At 55.3% G+C, this 25261-nt stretch overlaps 1 protein-coding gene across 18 annotated transcripts in view; it reads left to right on the top strand.

Annotated features, from left to right (window-relative positions):
* Positions 1-960: 960 nt before the first annotated feature.
* Positions 961-25261, top strand: part of ZNF185 (zinc finger protein 185 with LIM domain) — a 66780-nt gene continuing 42479 nt past the window's right edge. For 2 of the 18 annotated variants that reach the window (XM_070290561.1, XM_070290552.1), the window contains exons 1-12: positions 961-1398; positions 12918-12996; positions 13138-13261; positions 13476-13541; positions 15288-15329; positions 15432-15509; positions 15999-16088; positions 16924-17010; positions 17705-17788; positions 18030-18068; positions 19329-19403; positions 24524-24610. In XM_070290561.1, coding sequence (XP_070146662.1) covers positions 12963-12996; positions 13138-13261; positions 13476-13541; positions 15288-15329; positions 15432-15509; positions 15999-16088; positions 16924-17010; positions 17705-17788; positions 18030-18068; positions 19329-19403; positions 24524-24610 — 806 coding nt within the window. In that variant the 5' untranslated portion in view covers positions 961-1398; positions 12918-12962. Of the gene's footprint in view, positions 1399-6461; positions 6733-12917; positions 12997-13137; positions 13262-13475; positions 13567-15287; positions 15330-15431; positions 15510-15998; positions 16089-16923; positions 17011-17704; positions 17789-18026; positions 18069-19328; positions 19404-19764; positions 19843-24520; positions 24611-25261 lie in introns of those variants that run through there. The other 16 variants (XM_070290564.1, XM_070290553.1, XM_070290560.1 and 13 more) reach the window with 13 other exon arrangements.

Genomic DNA, 25261 nt, shown 5'->3' with positions numbered 1-25261 from the left:
GAGTGTGGCTGAAACATATTGAACCAAGGGAAGAGAGTGGCTGGGTCTGCAGCCAAATCCTTGAGCCCCTTAAAGAGGTTGCCTTTTTTCTTGAGAACGATGGGAAGCCATCAGAGAGCTACAGGCAGCTTTGGAGCCATGTGCAAAGTCCTCGACTGACTTCTGTGTGGAGACTGGATGGGAAGGAAGGCAAGACCAGAGGCGGGGAAAACAATGAAGAGGTTTGGACTACGGTGGCGGCAGTGGGCGTGGAGAGAAGTGGATGGATTGGAAGGACCTTGGGACCTAGATTCAGCACTGTTTGTTGAAGGAGAACCCGTTGCTCCATGGTTTGGATGCTCTCATCCTCATAGACCATCTCCTGGCCAAATCTGTGTGGTCTCTTGGAGAGAGAAGCCCCACAGGTAAGGGTAGGGGCGTCTTCTGACACTCAGTCCATCCTAGCCCCTAGCCCAGTGCCTTCACTGTCACCAGTACTCAGCAAGCATAACAATGACACAAGTACTCAAAAAGCAGGAATGAATGAATGACACTCATGAAACCGCACTGGACCTCAGGATCTGGCTGTGCCCCCCAACTGAGTTTGTGGGAGTGCCCTGGCTAGGCAGACAGGGTGTTCGCTGCAGTGCCTTTGGAACCCCAAGTTTCCCAGGAGGGTTTCCCAGCGTGAGAACTCAGCGTGAGAACTCAGGCTCTCTGCCTTTCTTCTTTCCAGCCTCCGGGACTTCCTGCATGATCTGAGCCACAGCCACCAGTCCGCCTCCCCACCCCTGTCTGGTATCTCCATCTGTAAAATGGATCTAGGGAACAGTAGCTCTCCACAGAATGAACCCGCAGCATCTGCGCAAGTCATTGCCCTGAACGGGGCCAGATCGGGCCGGGAGCGGGCTTGGGAGCAACTGGGCAGCCTGGGCCCTTCACGTGGCGGCGCCCTCCCAGCTCGTGGGCGGCGAGCGCGGAGGAATTTGCCTGGAAGTTTTCCACCGCGGCCGAGCATTCGGGAGCTCGCTCTGGGCTCGGGGAGGGGAGCCCCGGCCTTGATTTCTCCAGCGGCCCCGGGGGGCGGGGCCGGGAAGCGGCCTGCGGGCCGAGGACCCTGGCAGGGGAATGTCCGGAATGTGCCAGGCGCATCTACCTACCCCAGGAGAGGGCAGAGCTTCGGGGCCGGCCGAGAGGAGGGGCGAGGGGCGAGGCTCTGGGCGCAGGAGAAAACCTGTTTGTTCTCCTGCGGGCTGAGCCCAGTCCGCGCCTCCTCGCCGACCCGCGCGCTCCCCACCGCGCCCCGCGCCCCGCGTCCGCTCCCCAGCCCGGCCAGGCCTGCGCTGCCCACCGGAGGGAGCCCGCGACCCGAGCCCGCCGGACCCTACGCCCGTCCCGCGAGCCGGGCACCTGTGCCAGGTAGGGCTGTCGAGTCGCCGTCCGCCATCGACGCGGCCGGCAGAGTCCGCGGTGGAAGGGAACTCGGGCAGAGCCCAGCCGAGTGACAGCAATGACTTGGGGCCTCAGTTTCCCCATCCATAATATTCACTCTCTCTAAGGGCTTCTGCCAGCTGAGGGACAATACTTAGTTTTCTGATTTCGCTGTGAGTGAAGAGACTAAGAAGAGAGGCACCTAAGGCTGGCCTGGCCCACCCTCTTTCTGCTAGAGAGGGTGTGATTGTTAGTAAATGGCCTGGGGCCAGGGTGCTCTGCGAGTTGATTGCAGGCCGCGGGAATAAGGGAATCTGAGATCAGCTAGTTTTTCCTGTGTCCATTTTGTAGATGAGAAAACCAAGACCCAGAGCCTGGCTCACCCTGACGCCCAGACCAGGAGGTTCACCGGTTACTTGTGATGAGTGTGTGCTGGGCACCAGGTAGTCTCCTGAAGGGCCACTGGGAAGGTAGCTGCTCAGACAGAAGGCGCCAAATCAAGCACTGCTGGGTGTTATCAACAGGATCTGCCATGAGCAGGCTCTGTGGCTAGATTGTTTCGGGGGCAGGGGAGCCAAGAGCCTTGTCCTCTTTGGAAAGGCACAGTGATACCTCTGCCTTGGAAAGAGACTAAAAGCTCAACTCTTCTGCCTACTCTGCTACTTCTGAGCAGAAGGTGTCCAAGAGGGTAAGACACCTGGTTGCCTCCCACCCAGGGCTGCTGGGGGCTCACATGAGGTCGGTGGTGAGTGTGCCAGGGCTTTGCAATAGGAATTGTGCTCATGCTGAGCCATTTGCCCTTGGTCTTCACACTGTGAAAGGCCACATAGACACATCTCAGGACCACTCAGCAAACCCTGAGAGAGAGCCCCTCACAACCCACCCAGAGGTGGTCCAGACCCCTGGCACCTGGACCCAGTCCCGCCTGGGCCTCATGGCCTTGTGGACTTCTGATCGTGGTACCTGGCTGGGAACAGAAAACAGGGCCCCATGGGCCAACAGGCCTGGACAGTTGGGAGGAGCTCTGCATTCCCACTCGTTATTACCAGCTCACTTAGAGCTGCGGTGGAAGGTGCGGGTGGAATAGTGCCTTACCTTACCAGGGTCTCCACTGCCTCATCTGAAAAATCACGGGTAACTCAGAGGCCCTGCTTGCTGCTTCGAAGCAAGGGGCCAGGACATAGATGCACAGACGAGGAGCCAGCCTGCAGGTTGGCCCTGGTACTTGTGCTGTTCACCTCATCACCCCTGGACCACCCCAGGATAGGAAGGAGCAGAACCATCTCACCTGCCCTACCCCCACTGTCCATCAGTTCCCAGACCTAGCCCTTGTACCTTCAGAAGCCAGGACCTTGCTGGGGCCTCTGTACTCAACTGTGGGGAGCTGATGTGAGGCACCAAGCACAGGGCCAGGCACACAGCAAGTGCTCAGATCTATTTGTTTGTACCCTCTGGACACACACAACTCAGTGACAGAGGTGGACTATGACCACACTGAGGGCTGCCGCCCTGAGTAGCATTAGCACAACGGGCTGTGGGAGCCTGGGATGGGGGAGCAGGCCTGGCTGGGAGGATCAGAAAATACTTCTGGAGGAGGAGGACTTGGAAGCAGCAAAAGGAGCTCAGGAACCGCCCGGTCAAGGCCCGCACATTCTTCTTTGAAATTGTCCACCTCCCTTCCTCCTCAACTTGAGCCAGATTCCAGACGGAATACCCCAACCTGAGGGCACTGATCCCAGGAGCAGCCAACACTTCACTTCGGCCTCCAGCCTGCCTTGTGCTTCTGCTTAGCACCCCTGTGGCCTAAGATTCAGCGGGACAGAGAGTCTGGGCCCCCAGCAGTGGGCCTGGGACCTGCCCATGGTAGGCATCAGCACCTGGTCCCCGAACTGCCCTCAGTTGATGCCAAGAAAAATTTCAAATCTGGCCCAGTGCACTCCGGAAGCTGGAAGCCTGCTGTCTCCCTTCTCCACTCAGCCTCCATGGCTGACTGATCCCTTTAGACTGGATCTTGCTTCAGGCCACAGCTCATAAGGTGCCAGCTCATGCGTAATACCCGCTTGCTTTCTGCTTGCTGAATGAGGCTGCCCCAACTGCCAGCCCCTGCCCCTGGCATCAGACAGGAGTGTGGTTGAGGGAGAGGAGAGCTGCTTTCCATGGTTCCAGAGTCCTGAGCAGCAACCCATATGGCGCCCAAGGTCTTTGGGTCCCGAAGTTTGGGATCCATCAGGGGTTCTGCATCCCTTCCTGCTGCACTTGCAGAGAGCTGACTGATGCCAGGACAAGGGCAGCTATCCAGAGACCCGTGTGCCTGAAAGTGACCCTCAGAAGAGGTTGACTGGTGGTCAAAGGGTGTGTGATGGGACACACAGGATCCTTTACAGTCGAGTGGTCAGAAAGCGGCTGGGAGACCAGACAGGGTTAAGACCCCAGCTTGGACAGTCTAGTTGTGCAAACCTGAGCACATCATGAAAGCTCTGGAGGCCCCGTGCCACCTGTCCAGAAGGGAGGCTGAAGCCAGGAGCGCTGCGCTTTCAGGGCCGTCAGTGGAGCCAGGGTCACCATATCCTCCTCCAGGAGCCATGGTCACCAAGAGTGAGGTTGAGGCCAGGTTGGAAGGGATATGGCCTCCCCACCCGAGGAGAAACCGTTTTAAAATCCCTGCTAGTCTGTGCCAATGATGCACATATTGTGTGTACCCACAGATAAGTGATTTGCCACAGTACATTTCATTCTTGGTCATTTCTGGATGCCTACTAACTAGCATCTGATTTGCTTTCTTTGACGATTTTCACTCAGGTTTTTAACTTTTATCTTGGAGTAATCAAAAGCTCACATAAAAGTGGTAAGAATGGTACCAAGCCCCCCCCCCCCGCCATATCTGGATCCCCCATTGTGAACATTTCTGGTCATATTCTTCAGGAAGGGGGACACTGATGGGGGAGCAGTTGTGTGACTGTCACCTTCCAGGGGCCACAGCAGGGTCAGGAGGTGGGACCGGCTGGACAATGAAAGGACCAGTGGCCCAGGAGGTGTCATTCTCAAACTCTATAAGGAATTAGGGGAGCCGGAACCTGCAATTTAAGCACACGTCCTGGAAGACCTAGATGCCAGAGGGACCTAGAGGCCACTTTCAGAAATAATCCCTAGGATTTTTCTGTGGGGAGGGTGCTCACAACCCACTGCAAGAGGTGGTGGCAGCCAAGGTGGCTCTGTGGCCCTGTGGCCACAGCCTGGGTCTGAGAGGAGGCCTGGCCTCTGGGAGCAATGGTGTGTAGGCTCCCCACCACTGCTGCTTGTTGTCCCTGGCAGTCCCTGGCTGCATCGTGGGTGCACCGCGGGTGCTCTGTGTGGCCTCTTGATCTGATCCCCAGGATTGTTGGCTCAGCATGGGACTTTCTGATGACTCAGTCAGTTTCCCACTGAACAGGCCTGAGGATTCCTACCACCAGAACGGGTATCCCGGGTACAAATGCTCACATCAGGCAGCGCCGGGTTTAAGACTGAAACAAAACAAAATGCAAAACCAGGACTTGCCTCATTACTTCTGCCCAGTGAGCTCCTACTCATTCTTTCATTGTTTTCAGAAACACCCGAGCCAAAGGCACCTTCTTGGGAATTGCAGTGCTGTTCTAGGCCCCTGTCTGTCTGCCCGGCACCGGGTCGGGCTTCAACTTTCTGAAAAGCCTTATGGGATAAATGAAAATGTGGCCATAAATGAAAATTTGGGAAGTCGGGATCTGCAGTAGACAAGAGTGAGGAAGGAGGGGGCTGGGAAGGCAGATGACAGCCTCACTCGTGATCTCCCATGACCAGGGGCAAGTGGAGAGGACTTCCCTGTCACTGGACCTGCTCTAGCAGAGGCTGAATGGGTGGCAGGAGTAAGGGTGCAGGGGTGTTCCTGGGGTGGAGAGAGTTCGTTGGGGTGGAAGTGGGCTCTGATGACCCCTGGGTCCCTTTCAACCCTCTTGACTGTCTGTGGGCCCCACTGGAATGAACTGAAGACCACCTTGGTTCCAGGCTGCAGAGACATCTGGAGTGTGTGCTGGGAGGCTCATCAGGGGAGGTGGCCACACGGGATAGCTCTTGTCAGTGGCTCTGGTAAAGGGTCCCGGGCATGTTGATTCTGCCCAGCCCCCTGGCCTCCACAGAGATGTCTCAGAGGGTCCTGCCCAGAAGCCCTTGCTGGTCCTTGAGGCCAAGCCACCTCTGCAATAGCCCAGTTACCCAAAGCAGTTGCTTATATCCAGCCTTCTGAGAGCTAGAAAAGGGGCACAAAAGTGATGGATGGCCAGGTGGCTGTGTCTTACTGGGGTTTGAACTCCCCACCTCCTGGAGGGAGCTGGCCAACCTCAGACATCTGCCTCCCCAGGCCCTTCTGGTGCTGACGCCAAGAAGTCTAGATTCTGGGGTGTTGAGGGGTGGGATGAGGGGAGGTAAAATTCCAGACTTTCATGCAGAAGTCATTTACCTGTAAAGCACATTTACAAATATTCCCCCCAGTCCATGCATTTTTTTTCCATATTACATTTTCCCCCTCTGCAACCCAAGTCTCCTCCAGCTCTCTTTTCCACGTGGTACGCTTCCTTCCTGCCACCCCTTGGTTTCCAGGAGTGAGGCCTAGGATGGGAGCATCACGAGCCGGCAAGGCGCTCCGCTCTGCTGCTTGCACAGGGCAAAAAGGCTGGCCAGGGCTCCTGGGAGCTGTGTGCTGCTTAGCCGACTGGGGGGCTTGGACATGACCCAGCTGCTCAGCCATCAATCTGGAAGGCCTCTGAGGGGCCCCTTCCCCCTGAACTGCTGCCGAGAATCTCTGAATCCCAGGAACCCCTGGAGGAAAACAACCTCTCTGCTGACTGTCCTCTCGCCAGCTGCCGGGACTGGGAATCAGGATGTCCTCGTTCCTGAGAGTTGGTCTCGGGAGACTGTCTGACAAAATGGGATGTTTGATTGTTCCAGCCCTTTTGGCCTGGGGAATCAGGTCAGCTGACTCAGTGGCAGCTTAAGTTGACCAGGGTCCAAACTTCAATACTCAGCCAAGCTTGTGCATTGAGAAAAGGACCGGGTGAGGATAACCAAACAGGGATCCCCAGCCCCCTTCCTGCTCTCTTCCACATCCTGCCTGGGGCCTCAGCATTGTTTGTCTGGGTGCAGGTCCTCACTAGGGTGCTGGGCCTTTGACCTCCAAGGATGCTGCCAAGGAAGAATGGGAGGCTATGGCCCTGGTTATGAGCTTCACTGAAGCTGGTGCCACCCCCTCATGGCCAGGCACAGGGGTCTAGGAGTGCTTTGAGACCCGGGCTTCATCCTCAGCCAGACAGGGTAAGTGATGGGTCCAGTGACTTTTTCTGACACCATGGGACTTGGACTCTGTGTCTCTTGCTCCTTCCTTTGCACGTGCGTTGGAAAAGACAGCAGGTGTGCCTCTCCTGTGAAGTCACTGTCCTGTCAGCTTCTGTTTCTGCTGCCCCTTCCTTAAGGCTCAGGACTTCTGGGCCACCTGCAGAGGGAAGCTCGCTAACAAAGCCCCATGGCTAGAGGCAGGGCTCTCCAGCAGGTGGGCTTTGACTACCTCGTTGTCACCCGTCCCTTGGGACCCATCATTACCCTGAAGGACCTTGAGAGGGGTCTCTCACAGGCATTCATACACAAGGATGAACCCTCATCTTAAAGCTCAGAGGCATTTGCTTTAAACACAGCCAAAGAGGACCCAGCTGTCTCTTCTGGGAGGTGGCTATAAGGCACAGGGACTTTTCTTTGACCCTGTTCCCCAATGCTGGGACCCCTGGAGGCTCTTCTTCATGGAGTACATGGAGTACCAGCCCCACCGATGGGGCCCAGATCCCCCATCGGGAGGGCCAGTCTTCTGGTGTGTTGAGCTGTTGCACAGCCGCAAGGGTCATGTACAGGTGTCCTCCCTACCTCCCTATCTCCCCTTCTCACTGAGGGTGGCAGCCCCCAGATTGAATTCAGCCTGGAGGTAGGCATGGAGGGACTCTGGCCAGGGGAGCTGACTGGATCCTCAAGCAGTTTGTCATAAGAGGGCCAGAGGGAACAGGTGTGACAGCCGGGGTCCTCCTTGCAGGTTTTGTTTCTCCATGGTTTAGTCACGATACCTTCATCCAATGGTGGGGGAGTCAGAGACCCATAAAAATGCTCACAGACAGAGCTTTACTAGAACATTGCCTCAAGTTGGCCCAGCAACCATCCCCTGCATTGGGTGGCCCAAGGCCTCAATGACTTCACCCAGATGTCCCTGTCACATCTGTTTTCGGTCACTGGGCTTGGCTGCATGGGCCACGGTCAGCTATGCCCTATTGCCCTGTCCCACTGCTTTCTCACTCTTGATTTCTGAGCCATACCTAACGTGTCTGCCCGGAGCTGAGCCAAGGACTCTGGTGCCAAGAGACTGCATTGTGTTTGATCCCTGCCAGCCAGAGATGGGGCCCTGCAAAAGGTCCACACACATGCGGAAACACAGCTGGACCTCCTGTCAGCTTCCTGGCTGCAGAGTGTCCCAACTCCTCTCTGGGAGGAAGGCCTGCCCTCACTCCCCTGCCAGTCGCACACCCACTCATGCTTGCTCATGGTGGCCAGAGTCCAGCACATACACATGCAGAGAAGCCCCGACTCCTGTGCCCTCTGGCTGCAACTCCTGAAGGCAAGGCTGAAGGTGTTTTGTTCTTCTTCCCTCCCAGTTCACCTGGGAGGTCCCTGCCTGGTACCCAGCACCTGCCGCCCAGGGTGGGAGAAGGACAGTCACTCAGCCTGCTGTCAACTTTCATGTGAGCCCTGCCGCCTTGCCCCCACCATGGTGTTCTTCCCATTGTCTGGAAGAAGGCAGCCCATCCTAGATGGGCCAGGGAGCACCAAGGAAGAGTGTGGGAGCAGCCACAGAACAGAGGGACCCCAGGGGGACATGAGGACTCCTGTGAGAGGCGCCGCCTGGGCTGAAGCTCAAGGTCTTTTGTCAAGGGTAGAGACACAGAAGCCTGCTTGGGAGAGTGGGTGGGCATGACATGGGGAATCAGGTAGGCTGGTGATTGCAGAAAACTTTCTCCCAGTTAGTTTTCTCATCTTGGAGGCAGAGCGTGTGCCTGTGGGGTGACAGGGTGACCCCTCCTCCTGCTGTTTCTCTCTCCATCTCTGTCTCCTCATACATCAGCCAAGCACTGGTGTCCTTGTCTGCCAGCTCTCCCAGGTCCCTCCCTGCCGCTAGTGTGCCTTCACCAGCTCCTCTGCCTCAGCTCTGACCCCACTCGCTGATGGCCTCAGATGCCTCTGGGCTCACTGTGGCTGGGACCACAGGCTCTGCACACCCCATCATTGGCTCTTCACTTTTCTCTATCCAGTCAAGGCCAGAAGCTCTTTTCCTGGGAGGTTGCCAGGAGGCCTTGCGAGGCTGCGGCAGCTGGGAGGAAGGTGAGGGGCAGCTACCCGCATCAGAGAGAGCCTTTCTCAGCCAGCCCTGCCAGGGACACTGCCCCAGCCTGCCCCAAGAGACAAGTGCAGATGAATGGAAGAGGGAGGGAGAAGGGAGTAAAGGGCACAGAGGGTGGCCTGACTTGCTCAGGAGGACTTGTATTTGGTCCAGAGCTTCCCTGGGACAAGTCTGGATGTAGGGCCTTGGTTGGATTTAGCAAGGGAAAGGGTCCTGCCTAGTGGAGCTGAGAGAGGATGGAAGGTGGTAGGGAAGCCACCTATTCCTTTGGTGGCCCAAGACAGGCGCTTAGGCAGAGTGATGTGACACTTCCCAAGAAATGAGAAGCCATCTCCCTATCAAGGTAGATTCAGGGCTGTCGTCCTGAAAAGATGCACAGTGATGACACCTACTAGCATCCAGATACCAAGCCATGGCATGGGACAGAGCTGGCACCAAATTACAGGGAGGGGCACATCGTCTGGCTTGGGGGTGTCCTGCCACAGGTTTGGTGGCTCAGCACCACTTCACAGATGAGGCTCAGAGAGTGGGACTCATGGGCCAGGAGAGCCTAGAAGAGTTTGGAAGAAGCCCAAGTCCCCAGAGGAGGAAGACTGGAAGGCCTGATCAGGCGGGAATTCTCCTGCCTTTTCAAGGTGGCTGGAGGTAGAGGCTTTGGGTGATGTGGCATCCATCTTGTCTTGTTCTCCACCTTCTGCATGGGGTAAATGGGGAGGTGCATGAGTCTGCAGTTAGAACAGTTTTTCTCTTTCCATGTCTTCTTGAATTCAGGTGCAAGCCCTGGCCATGAGAGACCTGGGTGTGTTGGACATGGAAAGGGTAGAGGCTGGGGCTGCAGGGCGTTGGCTGCCCACCTTGGAGAGGATGCTGGGATCTGGGGCTTGGAGTCAGTCATGAGGCTGAGAAGCCAGGCAGGCACCATGTGCATGGCTGATCCAAGTTCAAGGTCTCTTCTGTGCAGCCAGAACCATACTGGTGCTTGGCCACCTGGACCCCAGGCTCTGTGATGTCATACCTGGGGTCAGCAGGGCTACTGTGCAGCCACAGCTGGGTGCTTAGGTTCTAGCTGGGTCCACCACCCTCTGAAAGTGTTGGAATGTGGCCTGGAGCCATTTGCCCAACCTCCCCCAGCTGAGTTTTCTCATAGTGAAGCAGGAGGATGGCATACTTACTGCAGGCGGGTTGCCCTGGTGTCAGAGCCTGCGTCTGCAAAGTGTGCTCCTTCTGTCCTACTGTGTCCTTGTGGTTTTGAGCTTCTAGGAGTATGTCTCCTGCCATGTGCATGTCTGATCTGTCTGAGAACTCAACCCACAATGCAGACAGGGGCAGCTTTGCAGGATAGGGTGTGGAAGATGATCATACACAGAGGAGTAAAATGTTTTTGTATACATCCTTTAGACGTTTCTTTTCCTGTGCATTTTTATGTAAATATAGTTTAAGGAAATGAACACATCCTACAGATATTGTTTTAAAAGCTGCCTTTCGCTTAATAATATATAGAAACCAATATACATGAAAGTTTGTTAAATATTGCATATATCAACATCATTTGTAATGGTTGCCTACTATTTGCTTGAACGGTAGATCATATGCTTAAAGACAACTATTGGGAATTTATATTATCACCAAATTTTCACCATCATGTTCAACACTGAGATGACACCCTCTTGTATACTGAGTTCTACTTATGCACTTGTCTCCTTAGGAGAGGTTGCTATGAAGGGAACAGCTGGATCAATGACCTTGCCCTCTCTGAGGTTCTCAGTACACAAGGATACTTGTCCTCCAAAATGATGCCCTGATTGATCCGCCAGCCAACCTGGTTTGAGAGCCTTCCAGGAAAGAGCCCTCTTGAGTGGTCCACACCCCATCCTGCAAAGCTGCCCCTGTCTGCAGAGTGGGTTGAGTTCTGAGATGGGTCAAACTAAGGGAGGGGATGGTAAGTCTAAGAGGAGAACTGGGTCAGAAGACTGGTGGTGATATTGTGTAAATCAGGAGCATGGCCCCCGCCAACCTCTAGTCCAGTGGCATAAATGGGGGCAGGGGGTGGCAGAAGGGGACTGACCTGGCAGGGCCAGCTTCCAGGGATGCTGAGGCGTATGGTCCACTTGGAGCACAGTGTTGACATTGAAGTGGGAAGAGTGACTGGGTCAGGGGAGTTTTGCCCAAGTCTTAGAGATGGTAGGGAGCCAGAGGAAGCTGAGTGAGAAGCGAGGGCTGATGTGGGCCGAGAAGAATCAGGGGGCAGTGTGTGCTGCCAGAAGGAAGCACAGATGGCAGCTGGTAGTGACTGTAGCCTGTGAACTGTAGGTGTGAGGGGAGTGGTAAAGTGGAGGGAGACGCTAACTCACTGGGACACGGATTCAGACCTCAGGTGTGCATCCATCTGGCTGGGACTCATCCGTCCTGGTCTTTGCCTGATGAGGTAGGACAAGAAACTGTGAAGATGGAGTCTGGAGCAGGACCCACCCAGCTCCACTCCCTTGTCATGGGCTCTTGTGAGTGCCCCTGCCACTTTGGCCTGGGAGTCCCCCGTGGCCCCTCTGCCTGTATCACTGGGCATGTGCCTGCACCTGCCCTGATTTGGGAAGTAAGTGGCTTGTTTGGTTCTGATTTGACAGAAAACTTCTAGGCAGCATGACCAAGATGCTTATCAAGGGGAAACTGATGAGTTTCCAACCAAGTAGTGGGAGGTCCTGAGCTGAGGCCCAGAAGAGGTAAGGGCCCACCCCCCCACCAAGGCCTGTCAGTCAGTCACCAGCCTGAGACCAAGATCTCAGATGGCTAAATGGGCTGCTCCTGGGGCTGCTGGGATGGGTCAGTGGGCAGTGTGGTCCTAGGATCACCTCTGGAGTGAGCTGTGATGTGGCAGCCTTAGTGCAGGGCTAGGCACGCAGGGCTCCCACACTCAATGATGAGGTGCCATTCCTGGCACGCGGCAGGCTCAGGCCTCCTTGGCTGCTCAGGCAGTGCAGTTTATGGGAAATCCAGCCCTTGCTGACATGGCAAATTTGGTTTGCTCTTGGCGCCCTGCCCTGCCCTGCCCATGTTACTGTGCCCCTGACCTTCGTGAAAACATGTCCTGGACTTGCCAGCTAGCAGCATGGCCCAACTGCTCAGGCCCTGGCCCTGCAGGGGCCCAGAAGATGGCGGGCCTCTAAAAGGGAGACCCTTGTGCCTAGGGCTGTGTGGGCAGAGCCAGGGGCTCTGCTTCCTGTCACGGCCACTCACTGAAGCCTCCTGCCCCACTCCTGAGGCCCAAGGGACAGACTGTGGTGGGTCAGTGCTTTGACTCAAGCCATCTTCAGTCAGTTCCATCCTGGAGAGCTGGCTTCCCTTCTCCTGCCCCTCCTGGACCTGGGAGGCCTCAGAAACTACCATGGCCTAGCCCTCACAGGCCACGGAAGGGCAGCACTTGCCTCAGGGGCAGAAAGGCAACAATGAGGCTAGAAGACAAAGTGAGGAAGAGAAATCAGAGCACAGAACACCTCACCTGGTGCCCAAGGGCTTGCCCATTGGATACAGAGCCTACCCTTGAGCCACACAGGGCTGACACCTCCAGGCCATGCTGACTAAGGACAGGCTAAGAGTCACTATGATCACTGCGCTAGGTTGTGCTGAGCAGTTGCAAGAATATTGGTGTCTTCTGTCCTCACAGCAGTCCTGAAAGATAGACTTTTTTTAAAATTCCCATTTTATAAATGAGGACACTGAGGCAAGTCAGAGAGAGAGGTTAGATGACCCCTTCAAGGTCTGTCAGATGGCCACTAAGGAGTGAGAGTGACAGCCCAACCCCAAAGAGACTGTCCCCCAGCCTCTATCCTTCCCCCATCCCTCTTCCTGGATCCATCCCCCCAACAGACAGGCCATGCATTCCGCAAGGTGAGTGGCCCTGGGCAGATGTAGGATGTGCTGCCCAGAGGGGCCCTTTGGCCAGACTTCACCAGCTCTGGCTTCCCCATGCCCAGAGGACAGTCTGGAAGGTCTCAGTGTGCCAAGGACCTTATGGTGATAAGCCATTATAAATACAAGAAGTAACAAACCGTTTGCTTGCCTTTGCCCCCAGGAGCCCTGTTGAATCTACTGAGAAAGGACGTTCAGAGTGAACGCCATGAACATCTCAGCTCTTGGAGGAAGCAGCAAAGGTGAGGTCTGGGTGCCTCCTGGGCCTGGACTTGGCCACAAGGTAGCAGAGTGAGAGCAGTTTATGGGGAGGGCTGCAAGCAGGCCTCAGGGCCCTGGGGTGGGGCACCCCTGCTGAGGCTGTCTGGCCTTGCCACCACCAGGGAAGCCTCTCCCAGCAGGCGAGGAAGAGCGCAATACTGTCCTCAAGCAGATGAAGGTTCGCACCACACTGAAGGGGGACAAGAGCTGGATCACCAAACAGGATGAATCGGAGGGCCGCACCCTGTAAGTCTGGGAGGCTGGGAGGGCTGGCAGCAACAGGTTGGGCATGGGATGGCACTCTATGGGTTACATTAAACCAATCCCAGGGTGGGAAGAGCCCACTGCCAGAGTGTGCAATGTGGACACGGGCTGGGGAAGGAGAAGGTGCGATGGGAATGGTGGGCCAAGTTCCTGAGGTACATGTAGCAGTCCTCTTTTGTGTTCCTTCTCTGCTCAGTGAGCTGCCCTCCGGCTGGACTCGTGCCACCTCGCCTTCATCAGCTGGGGAGGTCCCGAAGGCCAGGTGAGAGGTGCTTCCCAGATGGCAGGTGGGTGGGCCCGCACTGCAGTCTTCGGGGGACAGGGAGGCCTTTGAACTCCACTGGAAGGACGGCTTTTCCACTTCCTGGGAAAAGGAGCACAGGAATGACTGGATGCAGGTCCCCTGGGGCCAGCTGCCCCTCCAGCTACACCTCCGTGACTTCAGCTGTGAACTGAGACCAAAATTGTCACTGAACACCCCCAAAGGGGTGCAGACAATGTCTCTGAGATCCTCTGGGGTCTTCAAGAGTCACATATGACTCCGTTGTATAGGTAATCAGAGTGCCAGGGCAGACTCAAACACTTGCTCCAACTGTCTCCAAGTTCAAGATGACATGTTTTGACAGCTGGCTCTCCTCTCTATTTCAAGGACTTTTGCATAGAGGTGTCCAGGGCGGTTCTGAAGTGTCAGCACATCCTGCCCAGATCAGGAGGAACTACTCCTAAGAAGTAGGGGGATAGCATTACGGGATAGAGAATTAGGGTTAGGGTTGAAGTTGGCAGGGGGTGGGGGCGCTAAATTCAGCCTTGATCCTTGTTCCAAAGAGCCAGCAGTTGGCAGTTGAGGACAGTGGCCACAGCTGGAAGGGTGGGGTCCAAGTTCAGTGGTAGCCCAATGGGCTGCCTCTGGTCATGGTGGCCTTGCCCAGAATCTCTCAATGACTCAGCACCTGTTGCCTACCAGGTCCTGTACTGGGCACAGAGGACACAACCCTTTCCTCAGGGAACTGACATCCTAGCAGGGTAAATGGGCCTGACCCAAGTAGAGAGATGAGCTTAAAAGATAGAATAGTTGGCAAGGGCCTGAACATAGTTCAAAGATAATCTACTCATTGTGGGGTATGTTTACTTTGGGGGTACAGTTCTCAGCCTGGGCTTTGGTTTGGTAGTATGTTTGGAAAACACATGCAATAAGTGACATTTTTTGCTCTGCTCCCAGCCCAAGTGAGTTGTGGGGATGGAGGGCAGTACCTGTGCCACCTGCCCATGTAGGTCCCTTTAAAGGGGTGGTCTTAAGACCATCCCACGCTACTCCAGCCTAATCTTCCCTGCCCACATCCCTCACCCGACTCCTCTGAGTACTCCCTGCCGCTGAGGTGGGGAGTGAAGGCATCCCACTGGAGCTGGAGGAGGGAGGCTGGAGCAGAATGGGAAGTAAAGGATAGCTGGCCTTCACTGGCTCCTGGTTGGGCTCCACCCCTTGGGCCCTCATGAGTCTTCTTGGAGAGTACTGGGCAGAGTGGGGCATCAGATCAGGTTAGGGGTTCTACCTAACATGGCTTCAGCCCACAGCCTCTGACCATAGAGCCTCCAGCCTGAGCTGGGTCAGCTCTGAGGGTAGAGGTAGGGAGTGTTGTCATCCATCTCAGAAGAACACCTGCTCAGGGGAGCACTGGGGCCCAGCAGAACAAGGAGAAACACGACTTTGGATGGGATACCTCTGTGTTCATGCCCAGCCATGGAACATACCTTCCTGGGCACCAGCTGTGAGCCAGGGCCCAGAAGAATCAGCCTTTCCTGGGGAGCATGAGGGAGACAGGCAGACCAGGACAGGCATCCTGGCTAGGGATGCAGATGTGGCTGGCTGTCTTGAGAAGCAACCGGCACCTCTTGCTCCCCTTGTTCTGACCACACTGGGACACCCACCAGCCCACCCCTTTTACTGTCATCGGGCAGCCTGGGCCCACCCATGAGACTTCAATTTACATCCTACCTTCTTTTCCCTCAGCAGGCCCCTGAGCACGAGGGCTCCCACGGGCTATATCATCCGGTAGGTGACCGCAGGAGCCTGCCCACCTCCCCATGCCCACCCACATGGCCCTGGCTTCTCCCAGGGGGGTCACCAGGCTGCTTCTCCCGGACTCTCTTTCAGTGGAGTATTCACCAAGCCTGTGGACAGCTCGTCCCAGCCTCACCAGCACTTCCCCAAGGCCAATGGAGCCCCCAAAAGGTATGTTCACAGGGTGCTGGCCAGTTGTCCAGTGGGAGGTATGGGAGTCCACTGCCTGTCACTGGGGGTGGTAGGTGTTAGGTCTCTTCCTGTGTAAGGAAGGGCCCTGGACCACATGACCAGTGCCCTTGTCCTTGTGCCAGTCATGGCATAGGGTCACCAGGACAGAGTCACAGGGAAGAGGCTGTGCAGAGCCCAGATTTGCTGATCAGCTGTGCTGAGTTGTGTGCTTTGGGCCGCCATCTTCTCAACAGGCTGAACCTGGTGTCAGAAAAGCAGGACCAAGGGGGCTGGGCCTGTCTATGGCAAGAGGGTGGCCCTGCTCAGGGTGGTGCACATGTCCAGGGTATCTGGCAGGGCTTAGAGCAAAGAGGAAAGGGCACCAGCACCCACTTGTCCACCTGCCATGTGCCTGCTGGGCCATGGAGGCAAATGTGGAAGCAAGAGGGGGCCTGCGGGTACACACCTGAAAACTCCTTGTCTCTCTAGCACGGCCAGTCTGGGGAAAGCAGCTCCCACTGGCCCTCCCAGCCCTTCCTCCTCTGGCTACAAGATGACCACAGAGGATTACAAGAAGCTGTGAGTAGGCAATCGCAGACCCAACTTGGTTCCCTCTTTCCAGGGCCCAAACATGGGGCCCGCTGAGGGCAGCTGCCTGCTTGCCTCTGAGCACAATGCAGACTGCTGTCCTGCCACTCTGACCTCCTTGCCAGTTGCCACTGTGGCCTGGACCCCACCAGAGGGTGGCAAGCCCCGGAAAGTTGGACATTGTACACCTCGTACTTCTGATCTCAGGCAAAGCAGGGGCTGTAGGAAGCTTGCAGAAGGAGCTGGTGGGTCTAGAGAAAGCGTCTTGGGTCATGGCCCTGACTGTTTTCTGGACTGGGCCAGGCTGGCCTAGCACCTGATGCGTCCAAGAGTGCTGCTGGCCCTGGCAGCCTGTCCGCTATGGGCACTTTGTAACTAAATGTGGGTTGCTTCTTGTATGTCAATCTTTGGGGTCCCCCTTGGAGCTCCCCATGTGGCCCCACACAAGGTCCCCTCCTGTAGACCTAGCAGGGCAGGGTCTGGACAGATGTGGATTGTGCCTGCATTCCCAGGGGCCCAACATCTTGCTTGTCCCCTGTCACCATCATCCACTGACATGGAGCAACTAGGGAATCTCTCTGCAGAAGGGGATGAGGCTTGAACTGGGTCTTGGGGGACAGTAAGGGTGGGAACAGGGAGAGATAGCAAGTCTAGCTTTCCAAGAGGAAGGAGTGGCTTGAACACAGTCCAGGGGCAGCCAGGCTAACACATGTTGTTGTTCTTATAAGTTAGGAGGCCAAGCTGCAGAGGGCATGACAGAGAATGGTGTGAGGGTGGTCGAGGGAGGAGGGGCCATGACTGGCAGCATCTTCAATCCCCCACCCAGGGCCCCCTACAACATCAGGTGCAGCTCAGCATCAAGAGCTGCTGAAGAGGAGGAGGTACGCTTCTCTTCTGATGAGCAGAAACGGAGGTAACGGTGCCTGCTGGGTGTCCCATGGACAGGGCAGGGCCCAAGTCTCCACCGCCTGGGGAGACAGGGATCGTGCATGACATATGGAGCATCTGTCTTGTCTGTTGTCGGAGGGTGGCCGCCAGCAACAGGGAGCATTCTTGGAGTCCCTGAACCACCCACTCAGCGCTGGGCCTGCCTGGGGGCCCCCTCTTAGGAACTTTCTACGAGGGCAGAACCAAGGTAACTAGGAATTTCTCTATTAGTTTGTTCAAAAGGGTCCTGAGCAAATTGGACCAAAGTAGGCAGTGCCTGGTGCCCAGGGACAAGCCACCTACATATGGCTGGGGAGAGGGCCAGGCTCTAGAGGGGCCTGTGCCCCTTGTCCCAAAGTGAGGGCTGGGTGCTTGGGCACAGCTAGGTCCCAACCTCAGCCTGTTGCCCCCCAGTGCCAACATCTGCTGGCCTGTCCTTGACATTGGAAATGCACCGAAGGCCCCCATGCTGAAGGCCCAGCAGACGGGCAATGCTAAGGGCAGAGTCAACAGTAGCAGAGTGAAGAGCTAAGAGCTCCAGGCCAGGCTGCCGGGCATTGATTTCCCACTGTGCAGCCTGCTAAGTCTGGTCTCTCGGGTAGGTCACTAAAGCTTTCTTCTGCTTCCTGAGTAGCTGCCCTGCCTCATCCATTAGCTGCCCCCTCTCTGTGCCACCCCAGGTCCGAGGCTGCCAGCAGTGTGGTGAGGAAGACAGCTCCCCGGGAGCACTCCTACGTCCTGTCAGCGGCCAAGAAGAACGCTGGGTGAGCTGCTCAGCAGGGAACCCAGCAGGGCCACCCACCTGCTCCATACTCTGGCCAGGTCCTTTCCCCTTAGGGCTCTGCTCTTTCTCTGCCTGTGACAGTGGGTTGACAGGGACCCCATATGTACTTTCTGGGAACCTGAGAGGTCTGGCTGCAGCCATCAGGGCAGGCAGGGTGCTGGGGATGATGTCACATGTTTGTGGCTTCTGCGAACACATCACCTTTCTGCCTCCTTCAGCAGCCCTGCCCAGGAGACACTGGCCCCGTTCATTGCCAAGAGGTAAGTGTGGGCAAAGGGAGGTGAGCTCTTGCATTCATAGGGGTGGAGTGAGCGGAGAGTGGGTGCAGGGGGGATGGAGTTGCTGTACCTGAGCAGAGGGAGTTGTGCAGAGTTGGTGGCTTCTGTTTGGAAGCCAAGTAAGCCCATGGTTGGCCATGGTGGCACAGAAGACCCTTGCAAGCAATGCTGCATAGACAGGAGCGTGACTCAGAGAACATGGCTGGTGACGAGAAACTTCCATTTGCCAGTGGCCAATAGGACCAGGTCCCTGACGCAAGATGGAGCTGTAGTGTTTCTTGGAAACACTGGGGTTTTGCACTGGGGTTTTGCACACTGGCCTCTGGGGTTTTGCAGCAACAGTAGGTACCAGGGAAGAAAGCAGTTGCTCCTTGGCACTCCTTCCCACCCTACCAGAGGTTGGCTGGACAATGCCTTGGCAGGAGGGGCAATTGAGAACCCCTGGCTGACCAGGCCCTTGAAAGTGACCATGACATTGGAGATGGGTCCTAAAGGCTGAACAAGAGCCAGTGGGCCACGATCAGGACATCAGGATGCTGCTGCTGAGTGAGGGGACAGGACATCTCCTGGGAGAGGAGAGTACTTGGGGAGGACAGGGAAAAAAACTTCTGGAAAGCTGAACTTAGGGCTATTCTGTAGAGGGAAGACATCTATGACAAGCTGAGGACTGAAAAACAAGGGGGAACTTGGCATGCCAAGTGTTCCAGGCAGAGGGCCCAGCTGTGCAGACTCAGAGGTGGGAAGACCAAAAATGCTGACCAGAATACAGCCAGCATGATCTTAGAGACAAGTTCCCACCAAGAGTCAGTTTGTAGTACTTTGTCATGGCAGCCTCAGGAACCTCATAGAGCCGTCCCAGGCCTCTCTCCCACCTTCTGGTGTCGCTGGCAGGCCTTGCCTTGTAGACACATCACTCCTACCTCTGCCTCCACTGTCACAACACCTTCATTTCTCTGTGTGTCTGTGTCCAAGTTTCCCTTTTATAAGGACATCAGTTGTTGCATTTAGGGCTCACTCTACCCCAGTATGACCTCACTGTAACTTGATGACAAATTGATTGCAAAGACTATTTCCAAATAAGATCACGTTGCCAGGCTCCAGGCAGACATGAATTTTGTCAGGACACTATTCAACCCCATGTCCTGTCCTTATCCCAAACTGCAGTCACTCAGCCATCAACATGACTGAAAGAAAGCATGTCATTCAGGCCCCAAGTGTATGTGTTTCTCTTCTTTCCCAAAGGGTGGATGAGGATGGGTCTTCTGAGAAAAGCCAAGACCCACCTGCTCTGGCGAGATTCCCTCCTGGCTCAAGCAGGTAATCAGTTGCTCACCTCTGCCAATGGCTGGTGACTACCAGCTTATCTCCTTACAGGGCCTCAGAGTCAGTGTCCCCATGTGCCCAGTGACAGGATGGGACACCGAAATCAGTAAGGGCCTGTCTGGCTTGATGTCCTGAGGTTGAAAGGAGCAAAACAGCCTGGTCTTCTGGGACAGAGTGCTTCAGTCTTGTCTGTCTGGTGCTTATCTGTGTCAACTTAACCCTTGCACCACTGAGCACTGTAGTGGCCAACTGTGGGATGTGAGGTGGTCTGCAGCCAGGGTACTCATCTAAGGCTCTCCCGTAAGTTGATCAAGTTCACCCTGCCAACGCTGTCCTCCGCCTCCTTCTTTGCCAGTGCAGACAGCGGCACAGCCAAAGTGTCACAGGCCATTTGGGTGGAGCTCATGCTGAGCCCAGGTGGGTGCCAGGAACTGGCTCTGGCCCATGAGCCCATGAGATGGGAGGCTCTGGCAGTGGGGTGACAGGGCAGGGAGTCTGATTGCGGGTGATCTCACTCCAGGCAGCGCTTTGATTTGCCCTGATTTCTGAGCCCTAGAGTGTTGGGCAGATAATGGTGCTCTCTTTTGTCTGCAGGCAAAAGGCAATCAATACCTCTTTGTACTCTGAGCTGAATCATGCTAAGTCCTGTGAGAATGCCACTGCCCCTGGGGCTGTTACGGGTCTTGTAATGCCACTGCATGTCCACACGCCCCTCCTTGACTTGAGCCCCTCAACCATTTGTATGTGACCTTGGTCCTTGGGGCCATCTCTTCTGTGCCAGGAGAGAGATATGATAACCTGCTACAGCCCAGATTGGTGGAGGACAGAGAAAACTGCAGGAGTTCAAGGCCAGTCACAGGTCACAGCCAGAGCAACAGGAAAATTTAAGAGCTCTTCACGAGGTAGCATTGATGGAATACGAGGGCTTAGTATGCCAGCGTTGCTGGAACAAAGGGTCACAAACTGGTTGACACAAATAGCCAAATGTATTGTCTCCCAGTTCTGCAGGCTGGAAGTTTGAAATCAAAATGTCAGTAGGGTTGATTTCTACTAAGACCTCTCTATTTGGTGTATAAATGGCTGTCTTCTCCCTGAATTTCTTCACAAGGTCTTCCTCAGTGTGTCTGTGTCCTGACCTCCTCTTCTTATAAGGACATTAGTCATATTAGACTAGGAGCCACCCTACTCCAATATGACTTCATTTTAATTATATCTGAAACATCCTTATTCCAAATAAGCTCACATTCTGAGGTACTGGGGATTAGGATGTAAATATATAAATTTTGGAGGGGACACAATTTACCAAAAACAAAGCACATTTTTGAAAAGTGAAAGTGAAAATCTCTCAGTCCTGTCTGACTCTTGTGACCCCATGGACTATACAGTTCATGGAATTCTCCAGGTCAGAATACTGGAGTGGATAACCATTCTATTCTCCAGATTCCCCAACCCAGAGATCTCCTTAATTTCTGTTTTGGAAAAAAAAAAAAAAGCAATTAATGTTGGTTTCACATGCTTTCTTAAAGCACAGAGAAGGAGAACTAGGTTGTTATCAATTGACAGGCATTTTAGCATTTATTCCAGAAAACTCCTTTGGATGTTTACTACCTACCACCTGGCTGTCACAGCAAAGTGGCTGTCTGTCTTGGTCGGGCCGCCATAACCAAGTCCCCCACCATAAGTATGCGATAGTAGTTGGTCAGGAAGGCTCTTCCATTAGTGTTTGCAAACCACAAGGTACCTTCGCCATGAACTGCTGGCTGGTCCCAGGCAGCCTTCCTGTCTGACGCTACCCCCATGAGGCCCTGCAGTGACTCAGAGGGTCACCATCAGCCCCCCATGCCCGGCTCCTGCCTGCCTAGTTATCTAGAATTCCAGGTCTGGTTGTATCCCTGAAGGGGCCCAGACCACTGGGGAACAGGGATTGAACCAAAATAGCTGGTTTGTGGCCAACTAGGAGGGGCACCCCTGTCTCAGGCGCCAAACCCGACAGGGGAACAAAAAGAGTGCCACAGCAGGATGTCCCATCCCACTCTGGACCCCTGACCTGCCTGGGTGCCCCAAAGGCCCTTCAGTACCAAGTGTCCAAATCTGAGCTCCCATCTCCATCATCTCTTCCGTCCCTTTCCCTCCCCACCTCAACAGCCCACCTGTGGCAGTGGCCCTGCCTCCATGCACCATGTGGCCTAGTTTCTTGGGTTCATCTCATTTTCCCACTCTTGATGTGAAGGATAACTCCTGCCCATCTTCCAAAGTGCACATTCTCGGATACCCCCTCTCATTGACACTAGCCTGTGTGAGAGCCCCAGGCCTGGCTGCTGCCCCCATCACAGCACGGCTCAAGCTTTCTTGCCTCTCTGCTTCACCTGATCAGGTAAATCTGGGCCCCAGCATGCTGCCTGGCAGAGGAACTAAGGAGCCGTCAGTAAGAGCACAGCTTCTGGTACGAGGCAAAACCCTTGCATTGCCCTCTATGGGCTGTGTAGCCTTGAGTAAGTCCCTTTACCTCTCTGTGCCTCAGGGTCCTCATATGTAAAATAGGGAGCAATAGGGAACAGTGATACCTATCTCCAGAGGCTGTCCAAAAGACTAAATGGGATAATGCACGTGAAGTCCTTTGTGCAGTGCCTTGGTGCTGGTACGGTTGTGTGCTTCTTGAGCTGCAGAAAAAGACAGTGAAAGAAAGTGAAGTCGCTCAGTCGTGTCCGACTCTTTGCAACCCCATGGACTGTAGCCCGCCAGGCTCCTCTTTCCATGGAATTCTCCAGGCAAGAGTTTGGGAGTGGGTTGCCATTTCTGTCTCCAGGGGATCTTCCTGACCCAGGGATTGAACCGGCTCTCCTGCATTGTAGGCAGACCTGTCTGAGCCACCAGGAAAGTCCATCATCAGATGAAAAGGCCAATATTGCCCTCTATTGGTGTCAGAGGGAAATGCCACCATGGGCAGCCAAGAAGGAGCTCCTCTGTCCTCCCTCCCTGAATTCTCTCCCTCTTTTAGCTGGATGAGTCCTTTGGCACAGGCCACTTGCATTCCCACCTGCAGCTGTGGCCTCACTGGATAAGAGCTTCTGGCCTCCAGCAGCTCTCAACCTGGCCGACCACTTCAGATTGAACTAGAGCTGTGGGTGGTTGAGGGTCTGGAGAGGGGCGAGGCTGCTGGCTGCAGAGGAGGAGAGGCTGGAAGGCCCCTGTGTGAATTTGCTGGGGCTTCCCTGAAAGGGTCTAGAAACTGGGTGGATTAAACAACAGAAATGCATGCTTTCAGAGTTCTAGAGGCCAGAAGTCCTAAATCAAGGCAGGTGTCAGTGGGGCTATATGCTCCTCCGAAGGCTCTGGAGTAGAGTCTGTTCCAGGCCTTTCTCTCAGCTTCAGTCTTTGGCACCTCTTAGCGTGTAGATGCATCACTCTGACCTCTGCTTCTGCCATCACATGGCTGTCTTCCCTCTATGTATTTGTCCCCTTTCTATAAGGCACCCGCTCTACCCCAATACAATCTCATCGTAAATATTTACCTCTGCAAAGACACTATTTCCAAATAAGGTCACATTCACAGATACCAGGGGCTTTAGCACATCTTTTAAGATGGACACAATGCCACTCATAGCAGGATCCATGGGGGCTGAGCCTTTAAGTCAAAATCGCTCTGGAGGCAAGCGTTGAGGAAGAGGCACCAGCTGAGGCAGCGCTTGGTTCCTGTTTCCTGTCTGACAGAACTAGAAATGCCAGGGAGAAGGTATGCTTTACTTGCCTGTGACATCCCCAAGTGGAACGTGTCCTTGCTCCCTGGCACAAAGGAACAACAGGCTGTCTTCATGGTCATCACGAATGGAGATGGGCTGAGATCAGAGCTACCCATGTGCACCAGGCCCCCTCTGGGCTTTCATGTGTAGAGAAGCCCTGTCCGCCGGAGCCCTTCCATTTTCTCTCGTCATCTCAGTGCCCAGAAGGTACAGAGATGAGCAGTTCACTGACCTGCCCTCCAGGGGCTCCCTGTCTCCATCCTGCCCCCCACACGCCCCTCCCCCTCCTGGGACCCCCGAGTGTCCTTTCTGATGTGCCTGATCATGTCAAGGCCCCACCATCACCTCAAGCACATCTTGTGGACTTTCTTTGCCACAGTCGATCTGGTCCCTGTCTTTAAGAGCCCTGCTGGCCTCTACCTCCTCCCTTCTCCCTCTGTCTCCCTCCAGTGAGTTTGGGCTGAGCTACTCCTCCATGGAACTTTCCAGGTGCCTTTGGGGCTTGATTTGGGCATGGCCCTACAGGTTACTCGTGTCAGCACCCATGCCACTTGGCCCTCATCCCCTGTTCCCCAGGGCAGGCCTGGGACTCACCCCTACCTGTACCCCAGTGGCCAGGGACAACCAAAGGAAGGAGTGAGTGGCTGTAATGTGGACCTAATAGGTGGTTTGGAGTGAAGGGGAACCCCACAAAGCCAGAATGTTCTAGATTCTCTCGAGCCCTAACCATCAACACAGCCAGATCCTCCTGGGTGTCAGGCCCTGCAACGGGGACACAAAATCCAGTGGAATTGGAGGGCTGTGTGCAGTCACTCTCAACCAGGCTCTAAGCAAGGGAACGCTCAAAGGGACCTCCTGAGGGCTGAGAATGTCTGATCCTGCCTGGGCTGCTGCTCATGGGCACCTGCTCTCTGACCTTCAAGCCCTGAGTCTCCCCTTTCACTGGCTGTCACTCCAGATTTGGTGTGTAGGTTTCCTGGGCATCTTGCTCACCATGTGTTCCCATCAGCCCATGAACTAACAAATTGCCACTTTGGATGCTGCAGTGCGGCCACCGACAGGGCTCACCTCTGTACCCAGAAGGCCCCTCACTGTGTCTGAAGGAGGCTGGGATCAAGAATACGAGACTGCTAAGAGGTCCTTTGGTCCCCTTCCTCTGGGACATGGAGGTCAGTGGCCCAAGCTCAGCTGCAGCACCAAGAAGACTCAAGTCTAAGGAGGAGACAAGAGAAAAAAAGGGAGGGGCAAGGTCTGGGTGTCCCACTGCACTAGCCAGGACACTCCTGAGAGAGGACAGCCCGGGACCCCCAGCACAGATGGAGAAGGGGAGGCCTTTCTTACCAGCAACTCTCTACCTCTCTCTTTTGGCTGCAGTGCAAGAGGTGAGGAGACTGTCCGCCTGCAGATCACAACACTCGGAGCAGGACTCCACCTGGTGGCCCCACACCTGGAAGGAATGAGGTACACATGATTCTAGAGATGGGAGCAGCAGGGCCAGGCTGCAAGTGATGAGGTTTGTGGGCTTGTTGGTGGGAGAAATGAGCAACCTGTATTCTTTGCCCCATCCCATTTCCCTCCAGAACTCCTGGGAGCTAGCACTTGGTTCCATGGGAGAACAGACGCAGCCCTGGGGACCCCCTGTCTGGAGTTGCTGTCTGCCTGGTGGGGAGAGACAGACACAGACACATGTGTGGTCAGGCCTGAGATGCTGACCTAGCCATGTGCCAGGAGCCCCTGGAAGTGATGGCTCACCCAGCTGGACCCTGAGGATGGGAGCAGACAGCTGTACTGGGTGGGAATCTGGGCTTTGTGGAGCCCCATCCCCGCCCCCAGGCCACTAAGGCGGTTGTGTGTGACTGGGGCCACCAGGAATGGGGCAGGGTCACTGGATCAGCCTCAACAGTTCAGGAGTAGGGCGGTTTAGGGAGATGCACAACCAGCAGGGAGCACAGTGGACTCAGGCTTACTTGGAGGTAGGGGGCAGACAGTCAGGTGACATGCAGGCAGGGCTTGGGGGATGGGGGGATGGGTCCAGCAAAGCTGAGGTGGGAGCAATTGGAAATCTGAGCAGGGAGGAGAGACCTGTGGAGGCAGGGAGACTTCTGCGCTTCT

Source organism: Ovis canadensis, chromosome X, assembly GCF_042477335.2.
Source record: "Ovis canadensis isolate MfBH-ARS-UI-01 breed Bighorn chromosome X, ARS-UI_OviCan_v2, whole genome shotgun sequence".
NCBI lineage: Eukaryota > Metazoa > Chordata > Mammalia > Artiodactyla > Bovidae > Ovis > Ovis canadensis.
Note: the sequence above shows the minus strand (reverse complement) of the source record. Positions and strands in the feature narration are given on the sequence as shown.